Below are 27,505 nucleotides of genomic sequence, written 5' to 3' on the forward strand. Positions count from 1 at the left end.
GCTTTTGACACTTAGCGGGATCTTAGCAATTCCTGTCTCACAGGTGTCTCTCATTCCCCAGCTGTCTCTCTCCTTTTGCCCAACCGGAGCGAGCTGCGCTCTCTTTGTGTCCCGCTGTCCTGGAGGGACCCAGGGGAAGGCGGTGCGTTGCCGCCATCTGGTGGACAGTTTGCGCACTGCACTCGGGAAGCCGCGCGGACGGGCGGAGTCTCTGGAGGTTCTGACACCTGCAGAAAGTGGCCACGCAGCAGTTGCCATCTTGACGCGTGCCCTGTCCTGCGGACGTTTAATTCAACTGACATCACAGACCCCCTCGGCTAGGGCTGGGTCATGTAATGTAGGATCTTAAATTGTATTTTAGCGAATACACTGGCAACAGATAATTGAGACAGGCCTCTGATTTTGTCAAGTTCTTAGCCATTCAGTTATTTTTGTCAGGGGCTTTAACACTTTAGTATTCAACTAATACGTAATTTTAACTTCTAAAAATATTTGAAGATTGTACGGAATACAAGTGCCTATCACAGTATCTTAGTAATTTATATCATATTAGAAATATCGTAACATTTCTGGTTGTATTGCTGTAGCCAATATAGGCTATACATCCTATGTTTACTCTGAAATGTAACATTCCAAGAAGAATGGAGTGGTATTGCTTAATTCACTTAGTTGTGTTTTTTTTTTTATTTTTGAGACAAGTCTTGCTTAGTCACCTGGGCTAGAGTGCAGTGAGGTCATCATAGCTCCAACGCTTGGGCTCAAGTGATCCTCCTGCCTCAGATTCCCAAGTAGCTGGGACTACAGGAGGCACCAAAACCCTGGGATAAATATTCTATTAGTTTTTAGAGATGGGGTCTTCGTGTTGCTCATGCTGGTCTTGAATTCCTTATTTGAAGTGTTTCTTCCCTCCTGCCTGGGCCTCCCAAAGTGCTAGGATCACAAGTGTGAGCCACCATGCCTGGCCAATCTTTTTTTTTTTTAATTTTAGAGACAGGGTCTCACTCTATTGCCTAAGGTGGATTGCAGCTCAAGTGATCCTCAACCTTAGCCTCCCAAGTAGCTGGGACTGCAGGCACAAGCCACCACACCTGGATAATTTGTTTTTTTCTACTGTAGAGACACCTCTTCCCCTTCTATTAAATTTTCCTTCCCAAATAAAATAGTAACACGGTGACTTCTAATCCTCTTTCTTTAGCCCATCTTCTTCCTGTGTAGATAATTATTGCACTTGTTCTCATCCCTTCCTAGGTATCAAAGTTGGGCTCTGTTTTTGTTTTTATCGTTGTTATTAATGCAAATGACATCGTCCTGTCTCTAGGATCTGATGCTTCAGCTCTGTTGTGAAGTTAGAAAATCTGTATATTTTGAAAAAAAAAAATTAAGAAAGAAAGAAAATCTGTATGTTTTGAAAATTCTGCCAGGTGATTTGGATTCACAGCCATGGCGGAGAACCACTCTTGGAAAGTACTATTTAGAAATACAAATAAAATCATTTATGATTCAAGAAGGGTATACTATTGGGTCCAGTGTCAGATTTTTAATTTCCATTGGATATTTATACAGATTGTCACCAGGTGGTACAAGTGCCTGTTGCTTTTCTCCATCTGTATTGAAGAGACAAGGAAGTTTGCATGGAGAAATGTCTACCCCCTCATCCCCCCACCCACCGGAGTAATCAGAGTAGTGATCTTCAGACTTCAGATTGAACACGTTTGTAAGAGCCTGGGGCGTGGGTACTGAATGTTGTCTTCTGACCCGGTGAAAAGCCAAGATGTACGTAATGAAAGCAGTCCCCTGCTACGCACCAGGTGTGCTGCTAAACAGATGCTTTTCATTGCACATTATCTCGCTTTAATCTGCTACAACTCAGTGAACCACATGGGAGGCTCATTTTTCAGAGAAGGACACTGGTGCTTGAAACAATCAAGTCCCATGTCCTGGGTCAGGCACACAGTAAATGGAGAGCTGGACTGCAGCCCAGGTATGGCTCTGGGGTGGCTCTAACCCAATTTACTTTCCCTGTGAGAGCAGGCCCCCGACTTGCAGGACTCCTCACATCTGAACTATGTGCTTCGTCAAACTAGAGGGACAGGAGCAGTAAACTAGCCCCTTGGTGTTAGTTAGCAAGTAAAAAATAAAGATTAAATTTTAAAAAGGGGCAGCACCTGTAGTTCAGTGGGTAGGGCACCGGCCCCATATACTGAAGGTGGCGGGTTTGCCCCGCCAAACTGCAACAAAAAATAGCCGGGCATTGTGGCAGGTGCCTGTAGTCCCAGCTCCTTGGGAGGCTGAGGCAAGAGAATCACCTAAACCCAGGAGTTGGAGGTTGCTGTGAGCTGTGACACCACAGCACTCTAACGAGGGCGATAAAGTGAGACTCTGCCTCTAAAAATAAATAAAAAATAAAAAGAAGAAGATTATTGGGCAGCGCCTGTGGCTCAGTGAGTAGGGCACCAGCCCCATATACTGAGGGTGGCGGGTTTGAACCCAGCCCCAGCCAAATTGCAACAAAAAATAGCTGGGCGTTGTGGTGGGTGCCTATAGTCCCAGCTCCTTGGGAGGTTGAGGCAAGATAATTGCCTAAGCCCAAGAGTTTGAGGTTGCTGTGAGCTGTGATGCCACAGAACTCTACTGAGTGAGACTGTGTCTGAAAATAAATTTTTTTTTTTTATCTGACACAGAGCCTCAAGTTATCACCCTGGGTAGAGTGCTGTCTACTGAGTGAGACTGTCTGAAAAAAAAAATTTTTTTTTTTTTCTGAGGCAGATCCTCAAGCCGTCACCCTGGGTAGAGTGCCATGGCATCACAGTTTACAGCAACCTCCAACTCCTGGGCTCAAGCAATTCTCCTGCCTCTGCCTCTCAAGTAGCTGGGACTACAGGCACCTGCCACAACGCCTGGCAATTTTTTGGTTGCAGCCGTCATTGTTGTTTGGCGGGCCTGGGCTGGATTCTAACCCGCCAGCTAAGGTGTATGTGGCTGGTACCTTAGCCGCTCGAGCCACAGGCACCGAGCCTGAAAAAAAAAAATGTTTTTTTTATAAGATTCACGATAGCTAAGATGTGGATCAAGTCTGTTGACACTGGAATAAACAGCATGGCGCGACTGCACAACATACTCAGTGGTGAAGAGGAAGGAAATTCCAACAGAAGCTGCAACCTTGGGAGCTTTGAGGATGCTAAGTGGTATAAGCCAGTCAGAAAAAGAGAAAAAGGCAAATACTGCATGATTCCATTTATGAGGTGCTCAGAATAGCCAAATACACAGAAACAGAAATTAGAGTGGTGGTTGCCAGGAGCTGAAGAGGGTGCAGAGTTTCTGTTGGAGACAATAAAACTTCTGGAAATCGACTATGCAACATTGTGGATCATGTTAATGCTACTTAGAAATGGTTAAGATAGTAAATATTGTGTTATTTCTTACACAGAGCAATCAAACAAACAAACAGAATGCCAGTCTCCTGTATCACAGTTGAAATTTGTCCAGCAGACTGGCCATTGCCGGTGTCCTGCATGGCCAGCGTGTTCTCTCCCAGCAGATGGGCTGTGTGAACTCAGGGCAGGAGAAATAGAAACTGGGGCTAAGACCTCCACCTCATTCTCCAAGACCTGTGCTGGGGCTGGTTGATCATGGGCCTAGGCAGCCCCCGCCCTGCTGGGAGAGGCCCCATCTGTAGAACTGGGTAGTCTGAAGCCCCCAAGACAGTGTAAGCTCTGCAAGCACATGTCAGACCAAGAGCAGGCTCCAAGGTCATTTCCAGACCCACGGGTAGCACCAGCAACACTTTCCCACACTGTGACTCGTATAGTAGGAATCAATGTATTATCTTGATTTAAAGTTAAAATGCTTCCTCTGTGACATTTTTTAATGATTCAGATTGCCTTCTGATTTATATACATAAACAGAATTATTAATTTGAATTAATTGAGGGAGCTATATTATTTGATGTGCATATAAAAGCCAATTAGTTTGTCAAGGTATCTACTAGTGTATTGCTGCTAAGAAACATGTTTTACTTAACAGATAGTTATAAAATAAATAAAATTTTTAAAAAATGATAAGAGAGGGGCGGCGTCTGTGGCTCAGTCGGTAGGGCGCCAGCCCTATATACCGAGGGTGGCGGGTTCAAACCCGGCCCCAGCCAAAATGCAACCAAAACATAGCCGGGCATTGTGGCGGGCGCCTGTAGTCCCAGCTGAGGCAAGAGAATCGCTTAAGCCCAGGAGTTGGAGGTTGCTGTGAGGTGTGTGAGGCCACGGCACTCTACCAAGGGCCATAGAGTGAGACTCTGTCTCTACAAAAAAAAAAAAAAATGATAAGAGAAATGAGGGTCCCAGCCCACGGCTTATATCTGTAATCACAGTACTTTAGGAAGTCAGGTTGGGAGGGTTGCTTGAGCCCAGGAGTTCAAGTCCAGCCTGGACAACATTTATCTCAGATAAGAAAAATTATCTGGGCATGGTGGTGCATGCCTGTAGTCCTAGCTATTTGGAAGACTGAGCTGAGGGGATCCCTTGAGCCCAGGAGTTCAAGGTCACAGTGAATTATGGCATTGCCCTCCAGCCTGGGTGACAGAGTGAGACATTGTCTCTAAAAAATAATTAAGTTTTCTTTAATTATAAAAACACACTACTCTTAAAATTTTAGTATTCATAAAGGAAAAAAAAGAGAGCAAATTTGGTCTTGTGTGACTTCCTGAATACTCTGAGAATCTAGCACATGTCCAAGACAGGCCTCCCGCCATGCCCGACCCTCCCCTCCCAGTACAGACAGATCCTCTGTCTCCCTGCAGGCCCTTTGCCTCGAGGAGCCATGTAATCACCCTCTGGAATCCTCCTCCTCTGCTTTCATAAGTTTTTCCTTTCCTTTCCTGACTCCCTAGACCAGACTGGTCACTTGCCCCCAAGACGGCATTTGCTTGTTAATTGTGTAGCTGGCTGGGCACACTGCTGACTCCTCCTCTTCACAGCCAGCACGTGGTCCAGTAAACATTCCTGGAATGAACCCCTCTGCCAGAGACCAGCACCACAAAGTTTGGTGACCACTGGTCCTTTCAGAGGGAGTGCCTATAATGAGGTTCTCACACCATAAATGAAGTACAATTTGAAGATTTTGGAGGGAATTGATTAAAGTTTATACTGATGAAGCAGTAAGAGAAGGCCAAATCATCCATGCACAGTCCAGAGGCGAGGAGAGATGGAGATGAAGAAGGGTTGGATTTGACCTCTGATCAAGGAACTTTGAGCTCAAGGAGCCTGCTGAGCCAGCTGTGCCACTGCCCTTTGTGACTCCCCTCCCCAGCCGCCAGGGGGCCATTCATGGGAGCCCTGCCTCTGAATGTGGCACAGCTTCCAGTCCCTGCTTACACCAGGCGCATCTCTTCCTGAGGGGTGGTTAGACCCCCACCCAGCACAGGGCAATGACACCTGGCCTAGGAAAAGGGTTGGTAAGAGGTCCACTGAAGTGGTCACCAGTGGCTGATAATAGAGGACAGGGCTGAGCCCTAAGGCAAGAGCAAAGAGCCCTAACCTTGGAGTCAGGCAAACCCAGGCTGGAATCTGGCTCAGCCTCTCAAGTCGTTTGGCACCTTGGACCACTGTCTTCATCACGATAAGCCTCAGTTGTCTTATCTATAAATAGGTGAAAATAAACATTATAGCATCATTAGGATAAGGACAACTGTTCTGTTTATAAAGTGTGTGGTAGTCAGTAAAGGGTAGCCATTATTATTAGCTAATTTTAATATGTCGTCTCCACCATATAATGATCAGTAGTGCTGGTGGTGCCTCTCAGATTTTTTTTTTTTTTTGACAGAGTCTCACTATGTCACCCTGTGTAGAGTGTTGTGGCATCACAGCTCACAGCAACCTCAAACTCTCGGGCTCAAGGGATTCTCTTGTCTCAGCCTCCAGGTAGAGCTGGGACTATAGGTGCCTGCCACAATGCCCAGCTATTTTTTGTTGCAGTTGTCATTGTTGGTTAGCTGGCCTGGGCCAGGTTCGATCCCGCCAACGTCAGTGTATGTGGCTGGCGCCGTAACCACTGTGCTACAGGCACCGAGCCTCTCATAGATTTTCCTTTCAATTACTAGCTGCTGTAGCCTGGGAGTACTTTCTGTTTCTTCCCTAGAGAAAACACATTGGTTTTGAAGCCAGACAGATGTGGGCAAGACACTTCACCCTGTTGAGCCCTCATTCCCCATTTGTAAAATAGGACAACGCAACCTACCTCACAGGGCTGTCGTGGGGATGGTGCCTGACACACACACATTCACTTTGGTCTCTGCTTCCTCTGTGGGACAGGACCTGGAATAGGCTGAGACAGCAGAACCTTCCTGTAGAGAGTCTTTATGTCATAGGACCTGGCTGTCTTAGAGTGGTACATTGTACAGTGTATATGACTCACGCTTCCTGTAATCACCCTTGCCCCCTCCCCCCAGCCTGGAGCTCCCTGAGGGAGGCTGCTGTCCCCACTGTCCCTGCTACTGGTGGGAACAGGCCTAGGGCTGGCATGCTTGTTCTGGGCCTGTTGCTCCCACCCTTGAAAGCGCTAAGCCTGGCCTGAGTTGACATAAGTCGACTTCCCTAAGCTGCTGCCTCCTCCACCCCAGGCACTGTCCTGGGAAAGCTGTTTCTGGAAGCAGCAGTTGCAGGGACTCAGGGATGGGGCAGGCAGTTTGAGAGGCAGCTCAGTCCTAGGAGGTCACAGATCAGGATTGGGGAACATGGCACTCCTGGAGCCCAGCAGGCCTGCTGTGGGCCACCTGCCTGCGAAGTGCTAAGCTGAGCCAGGTGCTGGCATGAAGGGCATTGGCTTTAAGGGTTTGTGAAGAGCTTATGGTTCCTGGAGGCAGGCCATTAAAGTTTCTGGGTTGATTTTGGAAAAACAAAAAAAAATAGCTGCTGTAGCATGTTGCTGTAGGATCTTAACTTCCAAGCCCATGGCACAGAGTTTCCAAGCCAACTGCACAGCAGAATCCCCTACGGAACTGACACTCAGAGCAGTAGACACCTACTATTTTGATCCCCAGGGCCTGGGGGTGGAGCCTGGCTCTCTTCCATCACACAGACTGGCTGAAGCACATGAGTCCTGCCAGCTAAGGCCCCCAGCCCAGCCCCATCGTGGGAGCTTGCAGTCTGTTTCCCTCTCAAGGACCATCACCACCTTCATCAGAACTGTCTGGGCAGCTTGTTTAGCTCTCTGGGGTCCACATCAGACCTACAGAACTAGAATCCCTGCAGGTGGTTCCTCCGCCTGCCCCTGAGCACTTGTGTTTCTCAGAGCCAGCTGCCAGTGGGGTGTGCAGGTCGCTGGGCCTCCACTCTCAGTTCTTTCCACCTGCTGTGGCTCACGGATTCCAGTGTGGCCCACATAAATCCACCATTTAAACACTCGTATTGAGCAGAACATAAACTTAACCAAAATGGAATACAATTGCCCTCCTGATAAATTTTATTCTTTTAAAAATTATAATGAAATACCAAATGCAGCTTCTCATTATGCAGTAAGTTATTTTCTTTGAGGACACTGGGCAGCTTTACTAAGCAATTTGAAGTTATTTTGTAAGAAAGAGCAGCCTTACTTGAATATTACATAACACCTGTAGTAATATGTGAGTGCACCACTGACATACTTAATTTGATTCACGTTTTGGGTTATTATGTACAACTCTTTTACTATGACATAGGACATGGCCGAAATAGTGTTTTGTTTTTTAAATAACATATATCCGAAGACAGACTCTTCATTAAAAACTAAGCACTGATCAGTACTTGAAGGATGGTACAGGGCTCACTGTCAGGGCTCACAACTCTGTGAGCAGCAGGCCCCACCCTCAGAGCCCCCACCCAGCTCTTGCACACAGTGGCCCTGCCTCTGAACAGTGGAAGGGCCTGTCAGCTGCGCACCTCTGCAAACACTGTTTCCTGCCTGACCTTACTTCTCACAAATCTGCAGAAAGGTTTGGTTTCCTTGTGCCTCTGTAAATAAAGAAAATGCTTTCTTATGAAGCTGTTCCAGTAACTGAGTGTTCTTTATCATCTGCTACAAAAATCCCCATCTGTGCTCCCAGATTCTTCAGAAAGAGGATCATAACCATGTCATCCTAACAGTGACGCTGCAGAGAAAGGGAAACAGCTCCTTCCATTCCTGGTTCCCAGGCCCACTCCCATGGCCCCTCTCCACGCCCCAGGCAGCCTGGTGCAACAGGGAACAGCCGGTTACAGCTGCAAGACCAGGACCAACCTCAAAAGAGGAAAATGTGGCTCCCCCAAAGGATACTGAGCCAAGCAGCAGGTGTCTCACACTTTGACTTTCAGTCTGAGTTACATAGTTTCTGGGCTTCCCCGCAGTTTCCTCCTCCCAGCCCTGAACTGTTTACAGGGACTCTTACCTACAAGGCATCCACGTGATGGCATTTCCTGTTTGGAAGATGTAGATGGCTGTGTCCAAGTTTTTCCATTTTAATAGGGGACAGATTCAGCCTATCTGACAATCAAGAGCTATGGGTGGCCTTGGTGACACTGTCAGCAGGCCCACCCCACCCTATAACATCTTCCTTTTCCTTCCCCACCTGTCATCTGGTATTGACAGTAAGCATGGCAAAAGCACACATAGTCCTTCCAGAAATCCAGGGACTCATTTTGGGAAATACTTTCATAAATAAAGCCTTTTGAGAAATTGCTACTTCTTTCTTGAACTTACCTAATTTTTTTTTCAGAGGTACTTTAAATCTGCATTAAGGGGAACCCCCCAAAATGGTCCAGTTTAATTACTCATCCTTCCTTGCTCCTTTCTCATTAGTCACACAAGTCGTGCTTTAAATGACACAGCTGCCTACAGTATAATTACATCTCAAGTGTGTTTTTAGAAATTATTTATTGCAAACATTTACAATTTCCACTTTAAATGCAAAATAGCTGGTTAAAAGAAAAAACATTGTAAAACATACCACATTGACACTTTGCCCTGTATACAGACATCAGCCTTTGGTATTGGCTTTCAGGTAATTAGGTAAAAAAAACAACCAAAAACTTAAAACTATCATTTCTCCTCAAGCAAACAGAACAGAGTTGAGGTATTCTATTTAACAGGCATGATTTCATTCCAGTAGAGGCTATCAATTAACAGACTTGCTACATGCTGTTCCAACCCTTTCCTTCTAAAGTACTTCTTAGAAAACAGTGTTCCTTAATAATCACTAAGGTTGCCATGGAGACCCCTGGTGCTGGCACCCGCCACACTGAGGACAGGAGGCTGAAAGGACCGTTATGGGACACTCAAGAGCATGTGGCCCAGTGGCCTGGTTGGCCTGCCCATCCCCCAGCAGCCTGCTGCCAATAGCTACATAGAACGGTGGGCATGGGGTTCAGGCCCCAGTGGACCATGGGTTACCCCCGTGTCTCCAAATTAAGACAATTTCTCATCAACTCCACCTGGAGCTGGGCGTTAGCATCCTCCCTAGCTGGATCAGCCTTAAGGCCCTGAGATGACACAGCTCAGCTGTGCAGAGCTTTCTTGAATATTCTCCAGAAAACCCACAAACCACACACACACCCAGCCTGCCCCACTGGGCCCTTTTCTCCACCAAGTGGGCTCCCCGCCTAGCTCCAAGGGCAGGCTCTGCACTGTTTCATCGTGACCAGTTTCCTTTCTCCCAGAGCAGCAGGGACCTGCCGGGGACTCGGGGTTGAGCTCAGAGTCTGGTGAACAAAGCACCAGGGCAATGTCTCCTCAGAGCAAAGAGGTCTCAGGTTTACCAAAGGCTTCACAAATACATCTTTGAAAATATTTCATTAATGCTTCAAGAATTAATGAGATCACTTTAATTTTTAGACCTTGAACCAGCCTATTTTTTTGCTTTTCCTACCTAAAAAGTTGTCATGCTTACTCTAAATTGTCTCTGTGCCGACATTTCACATCCGGCTGCGTGGCGGACAGTGGCAGGTGAGAGGTGAGCCGCAGCTCTACTGAGCGTGCAAGGCAGCAGGTGCGCTCCAGAGACACAGGTAAGACGGGCCTGTGGGTCAGACTCATGTCCAGTCACCACAGAGAAAGCTCAGGCCATAGATCTGTGTTGCACTGAGTGAGGCCTGCGGGACACAGACACCTCCTTCATTGGTACTAGCTTATGAAAAATGAAGGAAAAAACCCTTCTTCAATTAAAAAAAAGAACAAAAACAAGCAGTTCCGTTACAATAATAATGAAAGCAATAACAATTTGGAGATCAAAGCTGCCTCGCTCTGAGCGATAATGATATCTGGATTTCACATCTTCCACTAGCAGGGCTCTGCCAGCTTTGGTAGTACTGGATGTGGGTAAAACAGTAAAGAATTAAAGAACCGTGGGCACAGAATCACCCTTTCTTGTGCAGATTCTCATTTTTAATATTTCCCTTTAACAGCATTTTTGCTGTTTAAGTCCCAGAAACTTTATAGAGAAAAAAAACAACCACACCATAAACACCTGGCTTTTGTCAACTTCAGATGAGCTGCTTGAGGCAACAACAGGATCTAAAAGGTCCGAAGCCCCCAAAGAAAATCACTACTTGCTTAAGATATCAATAGCTTGAACCCAGCAAACAGCAAATAAAACAGTCATTTTCATCCTTTTGTACCTGTCTGCGGGTGGTGGTGGTTTTTCTAAAAGGGCAGACTACTAGAAAAGCTCTGTGGTCTAGTAAAATTGGAGTCCGTGACTACATGACTGAAATTAATCACAGTGCCACACAGGGATACCCCAGGACTGGAGAGCACCTGTCTGGGTAACCACTAATCACTATTTTTTTGAACCCTGGACAGAAAAGTCAGCTGAAGTGTTAGTCACAACGTCCGGACTACACATTTAGTTGGTGTTTCGTTTCCAGCTAAGCTGAATCAACCTCTAGGAAAACAAAAAGAGGAAGGCATTGAGGTTAGGAATTTTTAAATGAACCTCCACTTTGATAGCAGAGACCTCACGGGGTGGGGAATTTCTAGGACCCTGCCTGGTAATCGTGGGAGGCTGCTCCCCTGTGTTAAGGAGAGGGAGTGAGATGCACTTTCCTGCTTAACCACTGGGGTTATGAAGTCACAAGCTGCTTTCCCCGGAGTGGAGAGGAGGTAGGCTATCTTTCCACTTTTTAAAACAAAAACAAAACACAGAATGAAACCAGAATCTCTTCTCTTGTAGGGAAAAATATTTTTTCTCCTCCTCCTTTTTTCATTTCACTCAGTTTGGGGCTAGATGAAGTGACTATCCTCCCGTCCTCCCCCCACCCCCAAATTATTTATACACTGACACCCAGCGATTACTGGATTTTCCACACTCAGCAGAGGAAATAGTCAGCAATTTTTTTTTTTTTTTTTGTAGAGACAGAGTCTCACTTTATGGCCCTCGGTAGAGTGCCGTGGCATCACACAGCTCACAGCAACCTCCAACTCCTGGGCCTAAGCGATTCTCTTGCCTCAGCCTCCCAAGTAGCTGGGACTACAGGCACCTGCCACAACGCCCGGCTATTTTTTGGTTGCAGTTTGGCCGGGGCTGGGTTTGAAACCACCACCCTCGGTATATGGGGCCGGCGCCTTACCGACTGAGCCACAGGAGCCGCCCTAGTCAGCAATTTTTAAAAATCAAATTAAAAAACATTCTTGCTGGGTTTTTTCTCTTTTCACATGATCATTATCTTCCCTCAGTTGAAAAAATAAAGCTAGAATAAAACAGTTTGGGTCTCAACCCTAGCAGAAGCCTGCTCTATTGCCTGTTTTCCATTGGTGGAGCAGAGAACCTTTCAGAGGCTGTGGGCGCCCTCAGCTTCCCCACCACAGGAGACCACGGAGACCCCATCCTCCACTCCCCTCCTTCATCTCCGCTTCTCCCTCCAGAATTCCTGAGATCTAAAGCCAGTGCAGTGGCTTCTGTATTTGGCAAATGCCTAGGATTATCATTCACATTTAGCAAAATGCTAATGAGAGACTAATTATAATTCCACTTAAAACCATCTCGTCCTGAGATACTGTGTTATTCCCCCACCCACCCCCACCCGTTTTCAAGTGTGGGGAAGAAAGGCAGGAGAGCCTTCTTCCCTCAGCCTCTGTGGTTTAAGTAAAAGCCATCCTGAAGCCTAGAAAAGTGCACCTGCGAAGGGCACTGGGGTTCCAAGAGTTTGAGGTGGGAGAGAAACAGGCTTAGGGGCCAGGAGCCGGGTGTTGGGGGATCGTTGGCTGGACACACATCCCGCCTGCCTAAGGCTGCAGCATGAGGAGTGGCCGGCGAGGGTGGCGGCCAGCAGCTTCTCACACCGTGGCTTCCCCAGGTCGTGCCCCCTGGGCGTCCAGCAGAGTCTTGACATGGCCCGTGTTCACTCCAGCACCTTTAAGCAGGGCATTTGGGAAGGGAGCTTTGAAAATTCAACCACCTTTTCCTTCTGAACAGATGGAGCAAACTCATTTTTCCTCCAGAGTGGAAGGGTGCGAAGCTGTTCTGTAATAGCGAAGCCAGAGGCCCCACGCCCCTGAGGGCTGGCTTGGCAGTCAGGAGCGCCTTTCACTGAGCCGTGCTCCGTCACCCTGGCGGTCAGCAACCCTGGCACCCAGTCTGCCAGCTATCTGGGGAAGAAGTAGTCTTGATTGCTGATGTCATAAGGGCTCCGGGGCTCCCTGGCATCTGGTTGGCTATGGTTCAGGGTATTGTCAGACCCAAGGCTGCTGGGGGACACCGGCGGGGAGATGAGAGGAACAAGCACTGGGGTGGGTGTGGGCCTCTCGGGGACCAGCTGCCCCAAGGCATACGGTGGGTGCACGGTGGTCTTGCTGTCTTTCAGAGTCTGCAGCTGCCATGTCTTCTTGAACCTTCACACAAACACACAAAGACAAACCACACAGATGTTTGGTTCCCCGTGATGAACCCACAGTGAACAACACTAACAGCTGGCTGCCTGGTGCCTAACTATCCCATCAGCTGGTCTTATTATTATTATTTTTTTCTTTATTGCCAGGGATTTCACAATACTCTGAAGTGTTGGTGAGTTTCAAAAAACACCCCCAGAAAATAAGTACATATGGTCCAGTTCACAAGTGGGGAAACTAAGGCATGCATGGCCATGAGTGTCCCTTCATAGCACCAAAAACTCACTTGACTGTCCCTTAATTTGTCCTGTTGTAAAGAATGCCCACTAGGTTCACATCATCTATCCCAAATCCATTTACTTCAAAAAGAAGAAAAGGCAAGTGTTCTTTCAGTGGGGAAGGAGAATGGGCCTCTCAGCAAATTAAGGCTGGCAGGAGGCAGATAATGCAACTGCCATTTAATAGCAGAAACCGGGAGCAGGGCTCTTCAACCGCCCTCCTCTGCTGCTGTCCACCCACTCTCCCTCCACCTCCATGTCTGCTCCCACCCTGACAGGTCCTCTCAGCCTCAACCGTGGGCACTGCCAGGCACAGGCGGGCTCGTCTGACAGGAAAGCAGAGCTGCACAGGAAGGAGATAGGATCTCTCCGACCGCAGCTCACTCACAGAGCTCTACTCAGGGCCCAGGGCCAGAGCTTGGGAACCAAGAAGTCACCTGACAGTTCAGAGAAGATGAGAGGCCAATACAGGCCTTCAGAGGCTCCCATCCCCTTCCTGGAAGGCCCTTCCCTACAGGGCAGCCAGCCCCACCTCTCTCCTCTCCCCTCCTCCCCACTTGGTGGCTGATTTGGGGATTTTTCTTGTGTTCCTTTTCATATTGACAAGCTATTCCTGTCCTTCTTATGATAAATAATTAATAGTTGGCTCCAAATCTGCCATTGGATTTTAGCCTGGTATTAAAATGGAATAACATTCAGATGTATCTTTGGGTCATAAAAAAATGGGACAAACAAATCCATAGAATGTAATGGAGAGCTTCACCATCCAGACAGTAGATAAGAAGTGATCCCCACAAGGTGCTCCTCCCCTGTGAGAGGACTGAGACCAGGGTCACTGTACTCGGATTTCAGAATATTCAGACCCTCTGATCTGGGAATCCCGCTTGTGGGAATGTGCCCTAAAGAAATAGCATAGCTGGGTAGCGCCTGTGGCTCAGTGAGTAGGATGCCGGCCCCATATACCGAGGATGGCAGGTTCAAACCCAGGCCCGGCTGAACTGCAACCAAAAAATAGCTGGGCGTTATGGTGGGCACCTGTAGTCCCAGCTGCTCGGGAGGCTGAGGCAGGAGAATCGCGGAAGCCCAAGAGCTAGAGGTTGCTGTGAGTCCTGTGACATCATGGCACTCTACCGAAGGCGGTAAAGTGAGACTCTATCTCTACAAAAAAAAAAATGGCATAACTATGGGAAAATTTTGGCACAACGATGTCCAACACAGTGTTGCTGATAAAAGCAAAACAGTACCCAGATGCCACGCTGGCTTTGGTTTATCTATCTAGTAGAGGAGTCTGAAGCTAATGAGAGTGGGACTTAGGCTGGGCGTGGCGGCTCACGCCTGTAATCCTAACACTCTAGGAGGCCTGCTTGAGCTCACGAGTTCGAGACCAGCCTAAGCAAAAGCGAGACCCCGTCTCTACTAAAAATAGAAAAACTGAGGCAAGAGGATCTCTTGAGCCCAAGAGTTGGAGGTTGCTGAAAGATAGGATGCCACGGCACTCTACCCAGGGTGACAGCTTGAGACTTCTGTCTCAAAAAAAAAGAGTGAGATTTTCAAAGAATTTGTATGGGCAGCGCCTATGGCTCAAGGAGTAGGGCACTGGCCCCATGTGCCAGAGGTGGTGGGTTCAAACCCGGCCATGGCCAAAGACTGCAAAAAATAAATAAATAAATAAAATAAAAAATAAAGGTGTGAGATATTGCACCCAGCCCAATTTAAAAAAAAAAAAGAATTCGTAATAATGTGATTAATGCTTATGTTATGGTCCTAAATTTGAAAGGTAAAATTCAGACTTATAGATACAGAATAATCACAAACAAACAAGAAACAAGGCAGAGGAAATTCATTTAAAATGGTAGGTGTGCTACAGCTGCGCTCTGACTGCAGTGTGTCAATTCTGTGGACATCTGCAGAGCTGTGTACTTGTGACACATACATGCTGCCCTATATTTGTTAGACTGAGGTCACTTTTTCTTTTTGAGATAAGAGTCTCACTTTGTGATCCTCAGTAGAGTGCTGTGGCATCACAGCTCACAGCAACCTCAAACTCTTGGGCTTAAGCAATCCTCTTGCCTCAGTCTCCCGAAAAGCTGGGACCACAGGTTCCTGCCACAACACCCGGCTGTTTTTTTTTTTTTTGAGACTGGTTCTCGCTCTTGCTCAGGATGGTCTCGAACCTGTGAGCTCAAGGCAATCCACCTGTCTCAGTGTCCCACGTGCTGGGATTACAGGTGTGAGCCACCTCGCCCGGCCCCACATTTACATTTTTTAAATTAACAGTGGCCGTCTTTGGATAACATATTTTTTTTTTTTTTTTTTTTGAGACAGAGTCTCACTATGTTGCCCTCAGGAGAGTGCCGTGGCATCAAAGCTCACAGCGACCTCAAACTCTAGGGCTTAAGCAATTCTCTTGCCTCAGCCTCTCAGGTAGCTGGGGCCACAGGTGCCCACTACAATGCCCAGCTAGTTTTTGTTGCAGTTGTCATTGTTGTTCAGCTGGCCCGGGCCGGATTCGAACCTACCACCCTCGGTGTATGTGGCCAGCGCTATAACCAATGTGCTGCGAGCGCTGAGCCAATATATGTGGTTTTTTCTTCTTCTTTCTATTTGTCGCTATTTAGCAAATCACATATAATAATCATATATCTCATATATACATATATAAATAAAAATCCTTATTGACCTTATTTAACCAAAATGGAAGCAATCTCTGTCATCAGTTTTTTCAAAGCAACCAGACAGGTTACCAGAAGTTTCCTTTTGAAATGTTTCAAAGAGAGAATAAAACCCTTTCTGAAAACCACCAGCTAAAAAGGGCCTTTGAGCCCAGCCAGCCTGGGGTGGTCTGGTGAGTGTGAGCAGGGCTGGGGCAGGAGAGGACATGGGCAGGTAGGAAGAAGAAACAGCCAGGCTGTGGGCTTTGTTTGCACCTTAACCCCCACCTTTTATCTATTTTACATATGTGGGGTTCCAAAATTTTTGTTTAAAGACAAGGTCTGTACCTAAAAAGTTTTTTAAAATGCTCATAATAATTCTCACTCTTTAAAAAAAAAAATAGGTAGAAACCAAGGGTCTCTACTCTCAAAGCCACACAAAGTACCCACTGTAGGGTGGCACCTGTGGCTCAAAGGATTAGGGCGCTGGCCCCATATGTCAGAGGTAGCAGGTTCAAGCCCAGCCCCAGCCAAAAACTGCAAAAAAAAAAAAAAGTACCCACTGTACTGGCCACTTCCACGGGCCAGGACATCATGAAAGTCTTCCGCCCCCCATTGTGGAGGTAAAAGAATTTTTCTTTTTTTGGCCGGGGCTGGGTTTGAACCCATCATCTCCAGCATATGGGGCCAGCACTCTACTCCTTTGAGCCACAGGTGCCACCCTGAGGTAAAAGAATTTTTTACTTGGGGCGGCGCCTGTGGCTCAGTGAGTAGGGTGCCGGCCCCATATACCTAGGGTAGCGGGTTCAAACCCAGCCCCGGCCAAACTGCAACAAAAAAATATCTGGGCATTGTAGCGGTTGCCTGTAGTCCCAGCTGCTCAGGAGGCTGAGGCAAGAGAATCACGTAAGCCCAAGAGCTGGAGGTTGCTGTGAGCCGTGTGACACCACGGCACTCTACCGAGGGCAGTAAAGTGAGACTCTGTCTCTACAAAAAAAAACAAAAAAAAAAGAATTTTTTACTTTAAAATATTGGAGGCTCGGTGCCTGAAGCTCAAGCGGTTAAGGTGCCAGCCACATACACCAGAGCTGGTGGGTTTGAATCCAGCCAGGGCCACCAAATAACAATGACAACTACAACCAAAAAATGGCCAGGAGTTGTGGTGGGCATAGCTGTAGTCCCAGCTACTTGGGAGGCTGAGGCAAGAGAATTCCTTAAGCCCAGGAGTTGGAGGTTGCTGTGATGCCACAGCACTCTACCCAGGGCAACAGCTTGAGGCTCTGTCTCAAAAAAAAAAAAAAAATTTGGAACGAGACACTACATTGAATACAAAGTGATTTTTAAACCATAAGCGTACACATAAGAAGTCCTCAATGACAATTATGCATATTTTAGGTAAATATGTAGAAAAATAATTTCTCCACTAGAAGACTCCTATTTCCCAGTCCCTGATAGCATAAAATAAAGAGAGGGTGGTGCCCGTAGCTCAGTGGGTAGGGTGCCGACCACATATACCCAGGCTGGCAGGTTTGAACCCAGCCCAGGCCAGCTAAACAATGACAACTACAACAAAAAAATAGCCTGGCATTATTGCAGGTGCCTATAGTCCCAGCTACTTTGGAGGCTGAGGCAAGAGAATCGCTTAAGCCCAAGAGTTTGAGGTTGCTGTGAACTGTGACGCCATGGCACTCTACCCAGGGCAACATAGTGAGACTCTGTCTCAAAAAATAAATAAATAAGAGAGATAGCTGGTGGGGCCTGAGATTAGAGTGGGAAGATTTGGCCCCTGTAAGTCATAACACCCACTTCACAAAATGGTACAACCTTTTTCAACAGCAAATTTAAATTTTTAAAAATGATCATCGATACTTCAGGAAAAATATTTTTAAAATACTATATTTGGGACACAAAATAAATATAGAAAAAGTAAAAATATGGTACCATGGACTGGCAGGACGAATGTCTACCTGTCTCTCACATTCAGCCCACTGTAAATACGGCCACCCCAGTGGTCACCACAGTTTAGCCACTTTAGTACTCCCAGCTCCCCACAGTATCCCTACATTTATACTCTTTCTTTGGCAGAAGGATTTGGGGAGTAGAGGAGTTTTCATCACTTGAAACAACTGGCCTCTTTCCAAATAAATGTGCCTTATATAGAAAATGGAAACTCACCAAGCTAGGAAATAAATTACTAATACGTCCTCAGTACAGGGCACCTGCCCTGTGTGTGCCCAGAGGGACTCTGGTTGTTTAGCAACCAGCCAGTGTCTAAGCATCATCAGCAGATTAGCCATCTAAATCTGTCTGCCCCTAATGCTTCTCCATTAGTGGTTAATCACACAGCAAGATGGCACTGCTTGTTAAGAGCCAGTGGTGGACAGATGGGACCAAATAGAGAGAGGAGATTAGGATGAAATGGACAAAATGAGTGGCCAGTGCACTGACTCAGCCTGAAAGAGTATTTCCTAACCACTGCTGGAAGACAGCACTAGGACAGAGCATTTAAAGGTCAGACTTTCAGTTCTACATGGGTTAAGACATGGACTATTTCCAAGGAGGTCTTGCCAAGCACCTGGGGTTTAGCCCTGTATGTACATACCTCTGCTGTGGGGCTTCTCACATGGTCTTTTAATCATTCTAGTACGTGGCTCTTGGGAAGGAATAAAAGCCAAATTCATTTTGTAGCCCCAGGGCCTGTGGTGCTCTTCCCTGCAGTTATCACAGCACAGGGTCCCCTGGTCCTGCTCCTCCCCAACTTCCAGTGTTGGGTCTTCACAAGGCCCTGTCACCCACCCCATCCTCACCTCTCCCATGGCTCTAATGACTTCTACATGCCACTGACAACCTGATGTGTCTACCAAACATGTCCACTTGAGATTCTCATGGGCACCTCAAACTCAGAAGGCTCCAAAGTACAAGGTCGTTTTCCACCCAGACTTGTATTCTCTCTGCATTTCTGCTCTGTGAGTGACACCACCACCCGCCCAGGTGCCGAAGACAGAAACCTGGGGGTCACTGTGACTCCTCCTCATTTATCATCATCGAATGCTGCCACTCTACTTCTGAAAGATATCTCAATACACTCCTGGCTCTCCAGCCCACCGCCATGGTTCTGGAGCGGGCTCCTGCGGTCTCTTTGCCTACACACTGTCCATTTCCCCTCTCCCATCTGCTCTCCCAGCTGCATGGGGAATGAGCTCCTAAAACTGCAAACCCAACCAGCTTCTTCTTAGGACCCTCCAACGGGTACTCATTACACTCAAGAGAAGGCCTAAAACCCTTCCAAGCTATTTCAAAGCCTTTCATGACCTGGCTCCAATCTACCTCCCCACTGTCCCCTCCCCTGTACTGCTACACGTCCACACATGCACACACCCTCAAACATGTCACATACAAGCTTCTCTCCTAGAACCCTCTCTCTCCTCTTCATCAGACTAACTCCTCCTTCTCCTCAGCACAGGTCAGTCTGCCTTAGCACAGCGTCTCTCTCAGCTCTCACCATGCCTCTGTGTGTCTGGTTCCCCCTGGGCTATGTCTGTCCCATAACCCTTGTCTCTGATAGCACCCAAAACAAGGCTTGGTCTCACAGCAGGTACCCTTGGTGTTGTGCTGTGAGTGCTGGTGTGCAGAATGAATGAACACTCTGTAAAGTTCTGATGACTGATGGGCAGAGGAAAGAGGAGGACACCACGGGGTCATCCCCAGGACCCATCTCACCTCAGGACAATGCCGATGCAGAGGAGCGTCCCGAAGGCCAGGCTTCCTGCAGCTACCAGGAACATGGGCAGTGGTTCTGAAGAAGGCTGTTGCACTAGGTCAAAAAAAAAAAAAATAGTGCAGAAAGAATGAATAGGAGTAAAATAGGAAGAGAAAGGAGCAGGAGGGCTCGGCGCCCGTAGCTCAGTCAGTAGGGTGCCGGCCACACACACCAAGTCTGGTGGGTTCGAGCCCCACCCAGGCCTGCTAAACAACAATGACAACTGCAACCAAAAAACAGCCCTGCGTTGTGGCAGGCGCCTGTAGTCCCAGCTACTTGGGAGGCTGAGGCAAGAGAATTGCTTAAGCCCTAGAGTTTGAGGTTGCTGTGAGTTGTGATGCCACAGCACTCTACCAAGGGTGACATAGTAAGAATCTGTCTCAAAAAAAGTAAATAAATAAAAGGCTCGGTACCTGTGGCTCAACTGGCTAAGGCGCCGGCCACATACACCTGAGTTGGCGGGTTCGAATCCAGCCCGGACTGCCAAACAACAATGACGGCTGCAACCAAAAAATTGCCGGGCGTTGTGGCAGGTGCCTGTAGTCCCAGCTACTTAGAAGGCAGAGGCAGGAGAATCGCTTGAGTCCAAGAGTTGGAGGTTTGGAGGTTGCTGTGAACTGTGATACCACAGCACTCTACCCAGGGTGACAGCTTGAGGCTCTGTCTCAAAAAAAAAAGGAGCAGGAGGAGGAAGAGAAACCCACTTAGCTAGAGCCGTCAGAAGTCTCAGAGGAACCTTACCCACCCCTGGAAGAGGAAACAGCTGTGCTAACCAGCAGGCCACTTGACAGGCTTTACAGTTTTCTGGCTACAGTCAGCTTCCGAAGAGCCGCACCCAGCAGCATCTGTCAGACACCAGGGCTTCACCACTTGGCAAGAGACACACCTCAAGCTCAGAGTTCTGAGCTACTGTGGCCAGCCACAGGCTCCCACTCATTTTCAGAGCGGTTTCTCTGGTGGTATTCCACCTGCCCCCACAAGGCCCAGAGCGGGGATAAGAAACAGAAGGCTTTGGGGACCTGCTTGATGGTAGCTCCATTAAGGGCAATGCCAGAGAGACTCAGATGCTTTGAATCAAGTATTTGGAAGCAGTTTTCTCCATTGGGGTGTCATCTCTTGCCTTTCCCCTGCTTGGCTCAAGCCCCAGCCACATGAACTTCACCCAGTTCTCCTATTTGCCATGTTCTCTTTCTTCCTAGAATGCCCTTCCCACCTTGGCTGTACCCCTGTGCCGTCCAGTCCCCACATGGCCTTTGGGTCTCAGAATAGATGATGTCACTTCTTTTGAGCAATGACCCCACTCCACCTGATTGGCACCACTTGATTACTTCTTCAGTGCCACCTCTAGACTGACCCCCCTGAAAGTGGGGCCAGTGTACCCCTTCCACTGCCACACTCCCAGGTTCCAGGTTCTCACAGCACCTTCCCACACAGAGGAAGGCACAATCCCACCAGCAGCATGTCCTCCCAGAGAAGGCCCTTCCTGCAACTGCCTGAGGCTCTGGACTGGATCAAAGGCACATCTAAACAAAACCATCACTCCCTACTTCAGTTGGGGCTGCAATAGCCACAGTGGTATGAACAAGGATTCAGGTTCTTCTGCCCCAAAGGACATCCGCTGTGGATGAAGAGGTTCTGCCAGTCATCAGATGTCCTCAGGAGGTGGACTGGTCAATGAGCCCAGGAGCTCTGGATGCAAGGATAGGTCTCCCCAGCTATGCCCCTGTTTCTTGACAGCAGAAGCTATGTAATGAAAACAGTGTGTTTGGCTTGAGTGTTTATTGATACTTGATCATCTTTTACATTTGTTCCTCCTTAAGGCCACGCACAGTGGCTCACACCTATAATCCCAACACTCTGGAAGGCTAAGGCGGGCTGATTGCTTGAGCTCAGGAGTTTGAGACCAGCCTGAGCAAGCATGAGACCCTGCCTCTAAAACAATAGCCGAGGCTCAGTGCCTACAGCTCAAGCAGCTAAGGCGCCAGCCACATACACCTGAGATGTATGGGTTCGAATCTAGCCCGGGCCTACCAAACAACAATGACAGCTGCAACCAAAAAATAGCCGGGCGTTGTGGCGGGCGCCTGTAGTCCCAGCTACTTGGGAGGTGGAGACAGGAGAATCGCTTGAGCCCAGGAGTTGGAGGTTGCTGTGAGCTGTGATGCTACGGCACTCTACCCAGGGTGACAGCTTGAGGCTCTGTCTCAAAAAATAAATAAATAATAAAAAATTAATTTAAAAAATAGCCAGGCATTGTGGTGGGTTCCTGTAGTCCCAGCTACTGGGAATTCTGAGGCAAGAGGATCACTTGGGCGCAAGAGTTTGAGGTTGCTGTCAGCTGTGATGTCACTGCACTCTACTGAGGATGATAAAGTGAGACTTTGTCTCAAAAAAAAAAATTTGTTTCTCCTTCATTTAACAAATATTTAGAGTGCCTATCACGTGCTGGGCTTTGTTCTAAGCCTCAAGGATACAGATAAAGGTACAACAGAGAAGTCCTTTCCCTCCTGGATCTTACATTCTAATCAAGGGAGAGAGAAAAATAAATATGATTTTGTTGTTGTTGTTGTTTTTAATTTTTCAGGAAAGGGCTCCCTGAGAAGGGACGTGTGAGCAGAGGCCTGAGAGGTAAGAAGGAGCTGGCGAAGTGGAGGTCAGAGGAGGAGCGTCCAGGCCGAGCAAGCAGCAGGTGCAAAGGCCCAAGAGAGCCTGTGCAGGAGCACGAGGATAGCACGGCAGGGGAAGAGCGGAGGGGACGCTGGGGAGGCTAGGGCTAAGACAGGGGCCACCTAGTTCTGCTGGGGCTCCCTGGAGAGTCTGGAGCTTTTACTCTGGGGGAAGATGGCACTGAGCCAGAGAGAGCTTAGATTTGTGCTTTCAAGGTCACACTGGGTGCTGGTTGGAAAAGAATCCCTTGGGGGTTACGACAAGAAGCTGGTAGACCACCTGGCAACTGCAGAAGCCCTGCAGGGTAACAGGCAGCAGTGATGGACCAGGTATTGGCACTGGAGGTGGTGAGAAGGGGTCAGCCTCTGGACATATCTCAAGGTACAACTGACAGGGCCTGCTGAGAGGCCAGCCTCAGGGTGAGGAGGAAGCAGGCCTGATCCCCCAACCCCGAGCGGCCCAGTGAGTGTGGGACCAGAGATGGAGAAGAACAGATGTGGGTTGGAGAGGTGGAGAGGCATCGGCAGTCTTTTTTAGACATGTTAAGCGGAGGTCTCTAGCAGGTATCCCATATATCAACCAGGTAGTTGGACGTAGGAGTCTGGGTCCCAGTTGGTTGGGGTAAAGACAGAGAATCAGGAGTTATCGGCCCATAGATAAGGAGCTGGATAAGGTGGCCAGTGAGGTGGGTGGAGAGCTCCCCTCTCCCTTCCACAGCAGCCCCTGCCATCCAATAGGTACCATTCAAGGCCCATTTCAAATGGCACCTCCTCCAGGATTCCTCTTGCTTTTTCTGTGCTTCCTTTTGGGCCCCCCACACCCAGCTCCGTATCAGTCACTGGTTTCCTCTGCCAGGCCTGCCCACTGGACTGCAGCCTTGAGAGCAGGGCTGGCTTCTGCCCTCTGGAACCCTGCTGTGCAGAGCTCAGCCCCAGGTTTCAGCAGGCACTGCACAGGCGCACTGCACTTGCAGGGCTTTGTACTTAGGAGGGGGCAGACCTGCCCAGGGAAGGGGAAGGCCAAGGACTTCCTCACAAAGCCCAAGAACTGACAGATGGAGCTGCGGACGTGCTGGACCTCTGGAGTCTGGACTCTACGAGTCCCCGATATGTAGCAGGACTTGGGATTATTCTTGATTCAAATGTTGCTAAATTTTGGGGTCTTGCAGGTAGGGAATCAGAAGCTTTGAAATCAAAGGCTCCCCAAAGAAAGGTTCCTCAGCAGGTATTCCACATCAGACTTGGCTGATTTTGTTCGTAGCACGTTCACGTGCATTGTGGGCTGATCGTGAGATAGTTCACTGATTTGTCCCACTGTTCTTATGGTCTCTTCACTATATCTTAGCTAACCTCAACAAACTTCCTCCCACTTTAACATATAAAGGAATAAAAGAACATCTCTGTCATTGGTCCTCCGCCAATCTGTCCAAATAATAAAGGACTTTCTGCAGGGACCTTGAGTCCCTCAGCCCATAGGAATACAAAATATCCAGTCCTTACCTGGGCTTGTTGTATTTGGAGAATCTTCAGGGTACACATCCTCGTCCTCTGTGTTAGTAGTAGGTTCCTAAAAGAGACATTCCTCACCATAAGCTGGTTGCTGCAGATACCACCATCATGCAGAGTGGTTCTGGAGCAAGACCCCTCCCTGCTCCACTCAGGGCCTTCCTTTCTCTGCTCATGAGCCTCCCATTATCTGACCTCACTTTCCTGCTAATTTCTCACTATTATTTGTGTTATTTGTATCCGAGCCCTTTGGGAAGCTGAGATGGAAGGATCGCCTGAGGCCAGGAGTTTATGACCATCCTCAGCAAGACCCTTTCTCGACAAAAACTGGAAAAATTAGTCAGACACAGTGGCTCACGCCTGTAATCCTACCACTCTGGGAGGCTGAGACAGGTGGATTGCCTCAGCTCAAGGGTTCAAAACCAGCCTGAACAACAGCAAGACCCCATCTCTAAAAATAGCAGGTTGGGAGGCTGAGGTTAGAGAATCACTTCAGCCCAAGAGTTTGAAGCTGCTGTGAGCTATGATGCCATAGTACTCCACTGAGGGCCAACAAAGTGAAACTCTGTATCAAAAGAAAAAAACTAGAAAAGGGCAATGCCTGTGGCTCAATGGGTAGGGCACTGGCCCCATATACTGACGGTGGTGGGTTTGAACCTGGCCCTGGCCAAACTGCAACAAAAAAAATAGCTGGGCGTTCTGGCAGGTGCCTGTAGTCCCAGCTACTCAGGAGACTGAGGCAAGAGGATCGCCTAAGCCCAAGAGCTGGAGGTTGCTCTGAGCAGCGATGCCACAGCACTCTACCGAGGGCAACAAAGTGAGACTCTTGTCTCTAAAACAAAATAAAACAAACAAACAAAACTAGAAAAATTAGACAGGCAAAGTGGCACAGCTGTAACTCCAGCTACTTGGGAGGCTGAGGCAAGAGGATCACTTGAGCCCAGGAATTTGAGGGTGCTATGAGCTGGGCTGACACCACGGCACTCTAGCCTGGGTGACAGAGTGAGACCCTGTCTCAAAAACAGGAAAAAAGGGCGGCGCCTGTGGCTCAGTGAGCAGGGCGCGGGCCCCATATACCGAGGGTGGCGGGTTCAAACACAGCCCTGGCCAAACTGCAACAAAAAAATAGCTGGGTGTTGTGGTGGGCGCCTGTAGTCCCAGCTACTCAGGAGGCTGAGGCAGGAGAATCACTTAAGCCCAGGAGTTGGAGGTTGCTGTGAGCTGTGTGAGGCCACAGCACTCTACCGAGGGCGATAAAGTGAAACTCTGTCTCTATCAAAAAAAAAAAAAAAAAAAAGAAGAAATAGCAAATGCAAAACTAACAGTTCAGGGGGTCAGTTCCCCTGGAAGCTATGTTGGGAGCTCTCCAGCCCCACAGGCCTGGGGTGTCCCTGCAGGTGTCTGGACAGTCCTATGTCAAGCACAGATAACGTCCTGGAGCCCCAGGCTCCTTCCTGTACTGCCCAGATTCGCAAATGGCAATGTCTCTCAGCTTAGCATTTAAGGGTTTACGGACCACAGGAGGAGATACAGTTGGATGGGAAATTGGATTACTCAAAGAATTTGTTAAGCAGTTTCAGAGGTAATCCTCTTTCCAATAAATTATGACACCAGGAGTCCACAGGGGAGGGATTTAAATGGACTGATCCGCATCTCAAGCTAAGCCGTTAGTGGTGTCCAAAAGCTCAGAGTTGAGACAGCAGCCTCTGGATGCGGGGCAGTTCTGCATACAAGGTCCGTACTACTCCACACTTTGTAGTACTGGGTCAAGAGAACTGCTGTTGTCCCCTTTCACAGCGGCTTGAAAAAGACAAGCGACTCACCCAGAGCCACACTTCAAGTAAGCAGCAGAGCTGAGATTTAAACCAAAATCTGTATGGTACTAGCTCTCTCACTCCTAACCACTAGGACCTGCAGCCTTTTCTGAGAGCGTGAGCTCACCTGCGTGGGGATGGACACCTCCGCTGCAGGAGTACTCATGGGTTCTGCGGATGGAAGAAAGGTTGTTATTTTTTTTTTTTTTTGAAGGAAGGTTGTTATTAGTGACTCACGGCCCCTGCTTCAGAAACAGAAAAAATTCATCCCAATGTTATTTAAAAGAACATAATACTGGAAATAACCAAATATCCAACATACATAAATTAGGACAGAGCCACGTAATGCAAAAGCCTTTAAAAATACAAGTAGTTTGGACCATTGAAGATATGATATAACATTGTATGAAAAGTGCAAGATAAGATGGCTTAGTGCCCATAGCTCAGTGAGTAGGGCGCCAGCCACATACACCGAAGCTGGCTGGTTCCAGCTTGGTCCAGGTCAGCTAAACAAAAATGACAACTGCAACAACAACAACAACAAAAGATAGCTGGGCCTTGTGGTGAGCACCTCTAATCCCAGCTACTTGGGAGGCTGAGGCAAGAGAATTGGTTAAGCCTAAGAGTTTGAGGTTTGAGCTGTGAGCTGTGACACTACAGCACTCTACTGAGGGCAACATAGCAAGACTGTCTCAAAAACCAAAAAAAAGTGCACAATAAGAAAAAATTTATATGGTTTGATCCAAAGTTTCTATATATTTTTTTTTTAGAGACAGAGTCTCATTTTATCGCCCTCAGTAGAGTGCTGTGGTATCACAGCTCACAGCAACCTCCAACTCCTGGGCTTAAGTGATTCTCTTGCCTTAGCCTCCTGAGTAGCTGGGACTACAGGTGTCCACCAGAACACTTGGCTATTTTTTTTGTTACAGTTTGGCCTGGGGACAGGTTCAAACGCGCCACTCTCAGTATATGGGGCCATCGCCCTACCCACTGAGCCACAGGCGCCGCCCTGATCCACAGTTTCTAAGGAAACATATTTACATCATTATTTATTGCACAAGACATTTATATCATAATACTATACATCTACACACAGGAGGAAATAAATGGAAGGACAGATGTCATCAGATATGAGCACTATTAATGTATTTATTTCCTTCTGTGCACCTTCTTGCAATAAAAATATATAACAAGCAACATGTTTTCATCTGCCTGGATGGGTATAGTGCACCTTGCAGGAGAAGGGCTGTGTTCCTCCCTCCATGGGAATAGCATGTTTGCACAAACTCCTGAGGAGAAGGGTTTCTGGCAAAGAGAGACCAAGTGAGAGCCTGGGCCCGAGGGGCAATGGATGGAATGCTCTGGATTTCAAAATATTTTCTTGTCATTTCCTCATTTTTCCATTAAGAAATATAAAACAGGGCAGCGCCTGTGGCTCAGTGGTAGGGCGCCAGCCCCATATACAGAGGGTGGCGGGTTCGAACCCAGCCCCGGCCAAACTGCAACAAAAAAATAGCTGGACGTTGTGGTGGGTGCCTGTAATCCCAGCTACTCAGGAGGCTGAGGCAAGAGAATCGCCTAAGCCCAAGAGTTGGAGGTTGCTGTGAGCTGCCTGACACCATGGCACTCTACTGAGGGCCATAAAGTGAAACTGTCTCTAAACTCCAAAAAAAAAAAAAAAAAAAGACTATAAAATACCACAGAAATGATTTATACTAAGAAGATGAGCCTCTCTGAGCCAGGAGCAGGTGGGGAAAGAGGATGGTCTTGATTTTTCTTCTAGGGAGACACTTCCCAGTGGAAGCACACCACCCCAGGAAGGGAGCACAGCACCTCGGCCACAAGGGGGGAGGGCGTAAGAACATGTCTGCCCTCCTCATTATACAGAGAGGAAACAGAGGCCCAGAGAGGGAAAGCAACTTGTCCAAGGTCACACTGAGAGAGTGACCATAAATAAGCCATAAGAATTCATGGGAGGGGCTTGGCGCCCTTAGCACAGTGGTTA

General features: G+C 48.0%; 1 protein-coding gene across 2 annotated transcripts in view; it reads right to left on the bottom strand.

The window, feature by feature from the left end:
- Nucleotides 1-8,860: 8,860 nt before the first annotated feature.
- The window catches only part of IL6R (interleukin 6 receptor), a 63,712-nt gene continuing 45,067 nt past the window's right edge, over nucleotides 8,861-27,505 (bottom strand). For both annotated transcript variants that reach the window (XM_053604502.1, XM_053604503.1), the window contains exons 7-10: nucleotides 25,628-25,671; nucleotides 23,681-23,747; nucleotides 19,475-19,568; nucleotides 8,861-12,828 (exon numbers count right to left, since the gene is read on the bottom strand). In XM_053604502.1, coding sequence (XP_053460477.1) covers nucleotides 12,582-12,828; nucleotides 19,475-19,568; nucleotides 23,681-23,747; nucleotides 25,628-25,671 — 452 coding nt within the window. In that variant the 3' untranslated portion in view covers nucleotides 8,861-12,581. The remainder of the gene's footprint in view (nucleotides 12,829-19,474; nucleotides 19,569-23,680; nucleotides 23,748-25,627; nucleotides 25,672-27,505) is intronic.

The sequence above is a fragment of the Nycticebus coucang genome, chromosome 10, assembly GCF_027406575.1.
Source record: "Nycticebus coucang isolate mNycCou1 chromosome 10, mNycCou1.pri, whole genome shotgun sequence".
In the NCBI taxonomy this organism is placed as follows: Eukaryota; Metazoa; Chordata; class Mammalia; order Primates; family Lorisidae; genus Nycticebus; species Nycticebus coucang.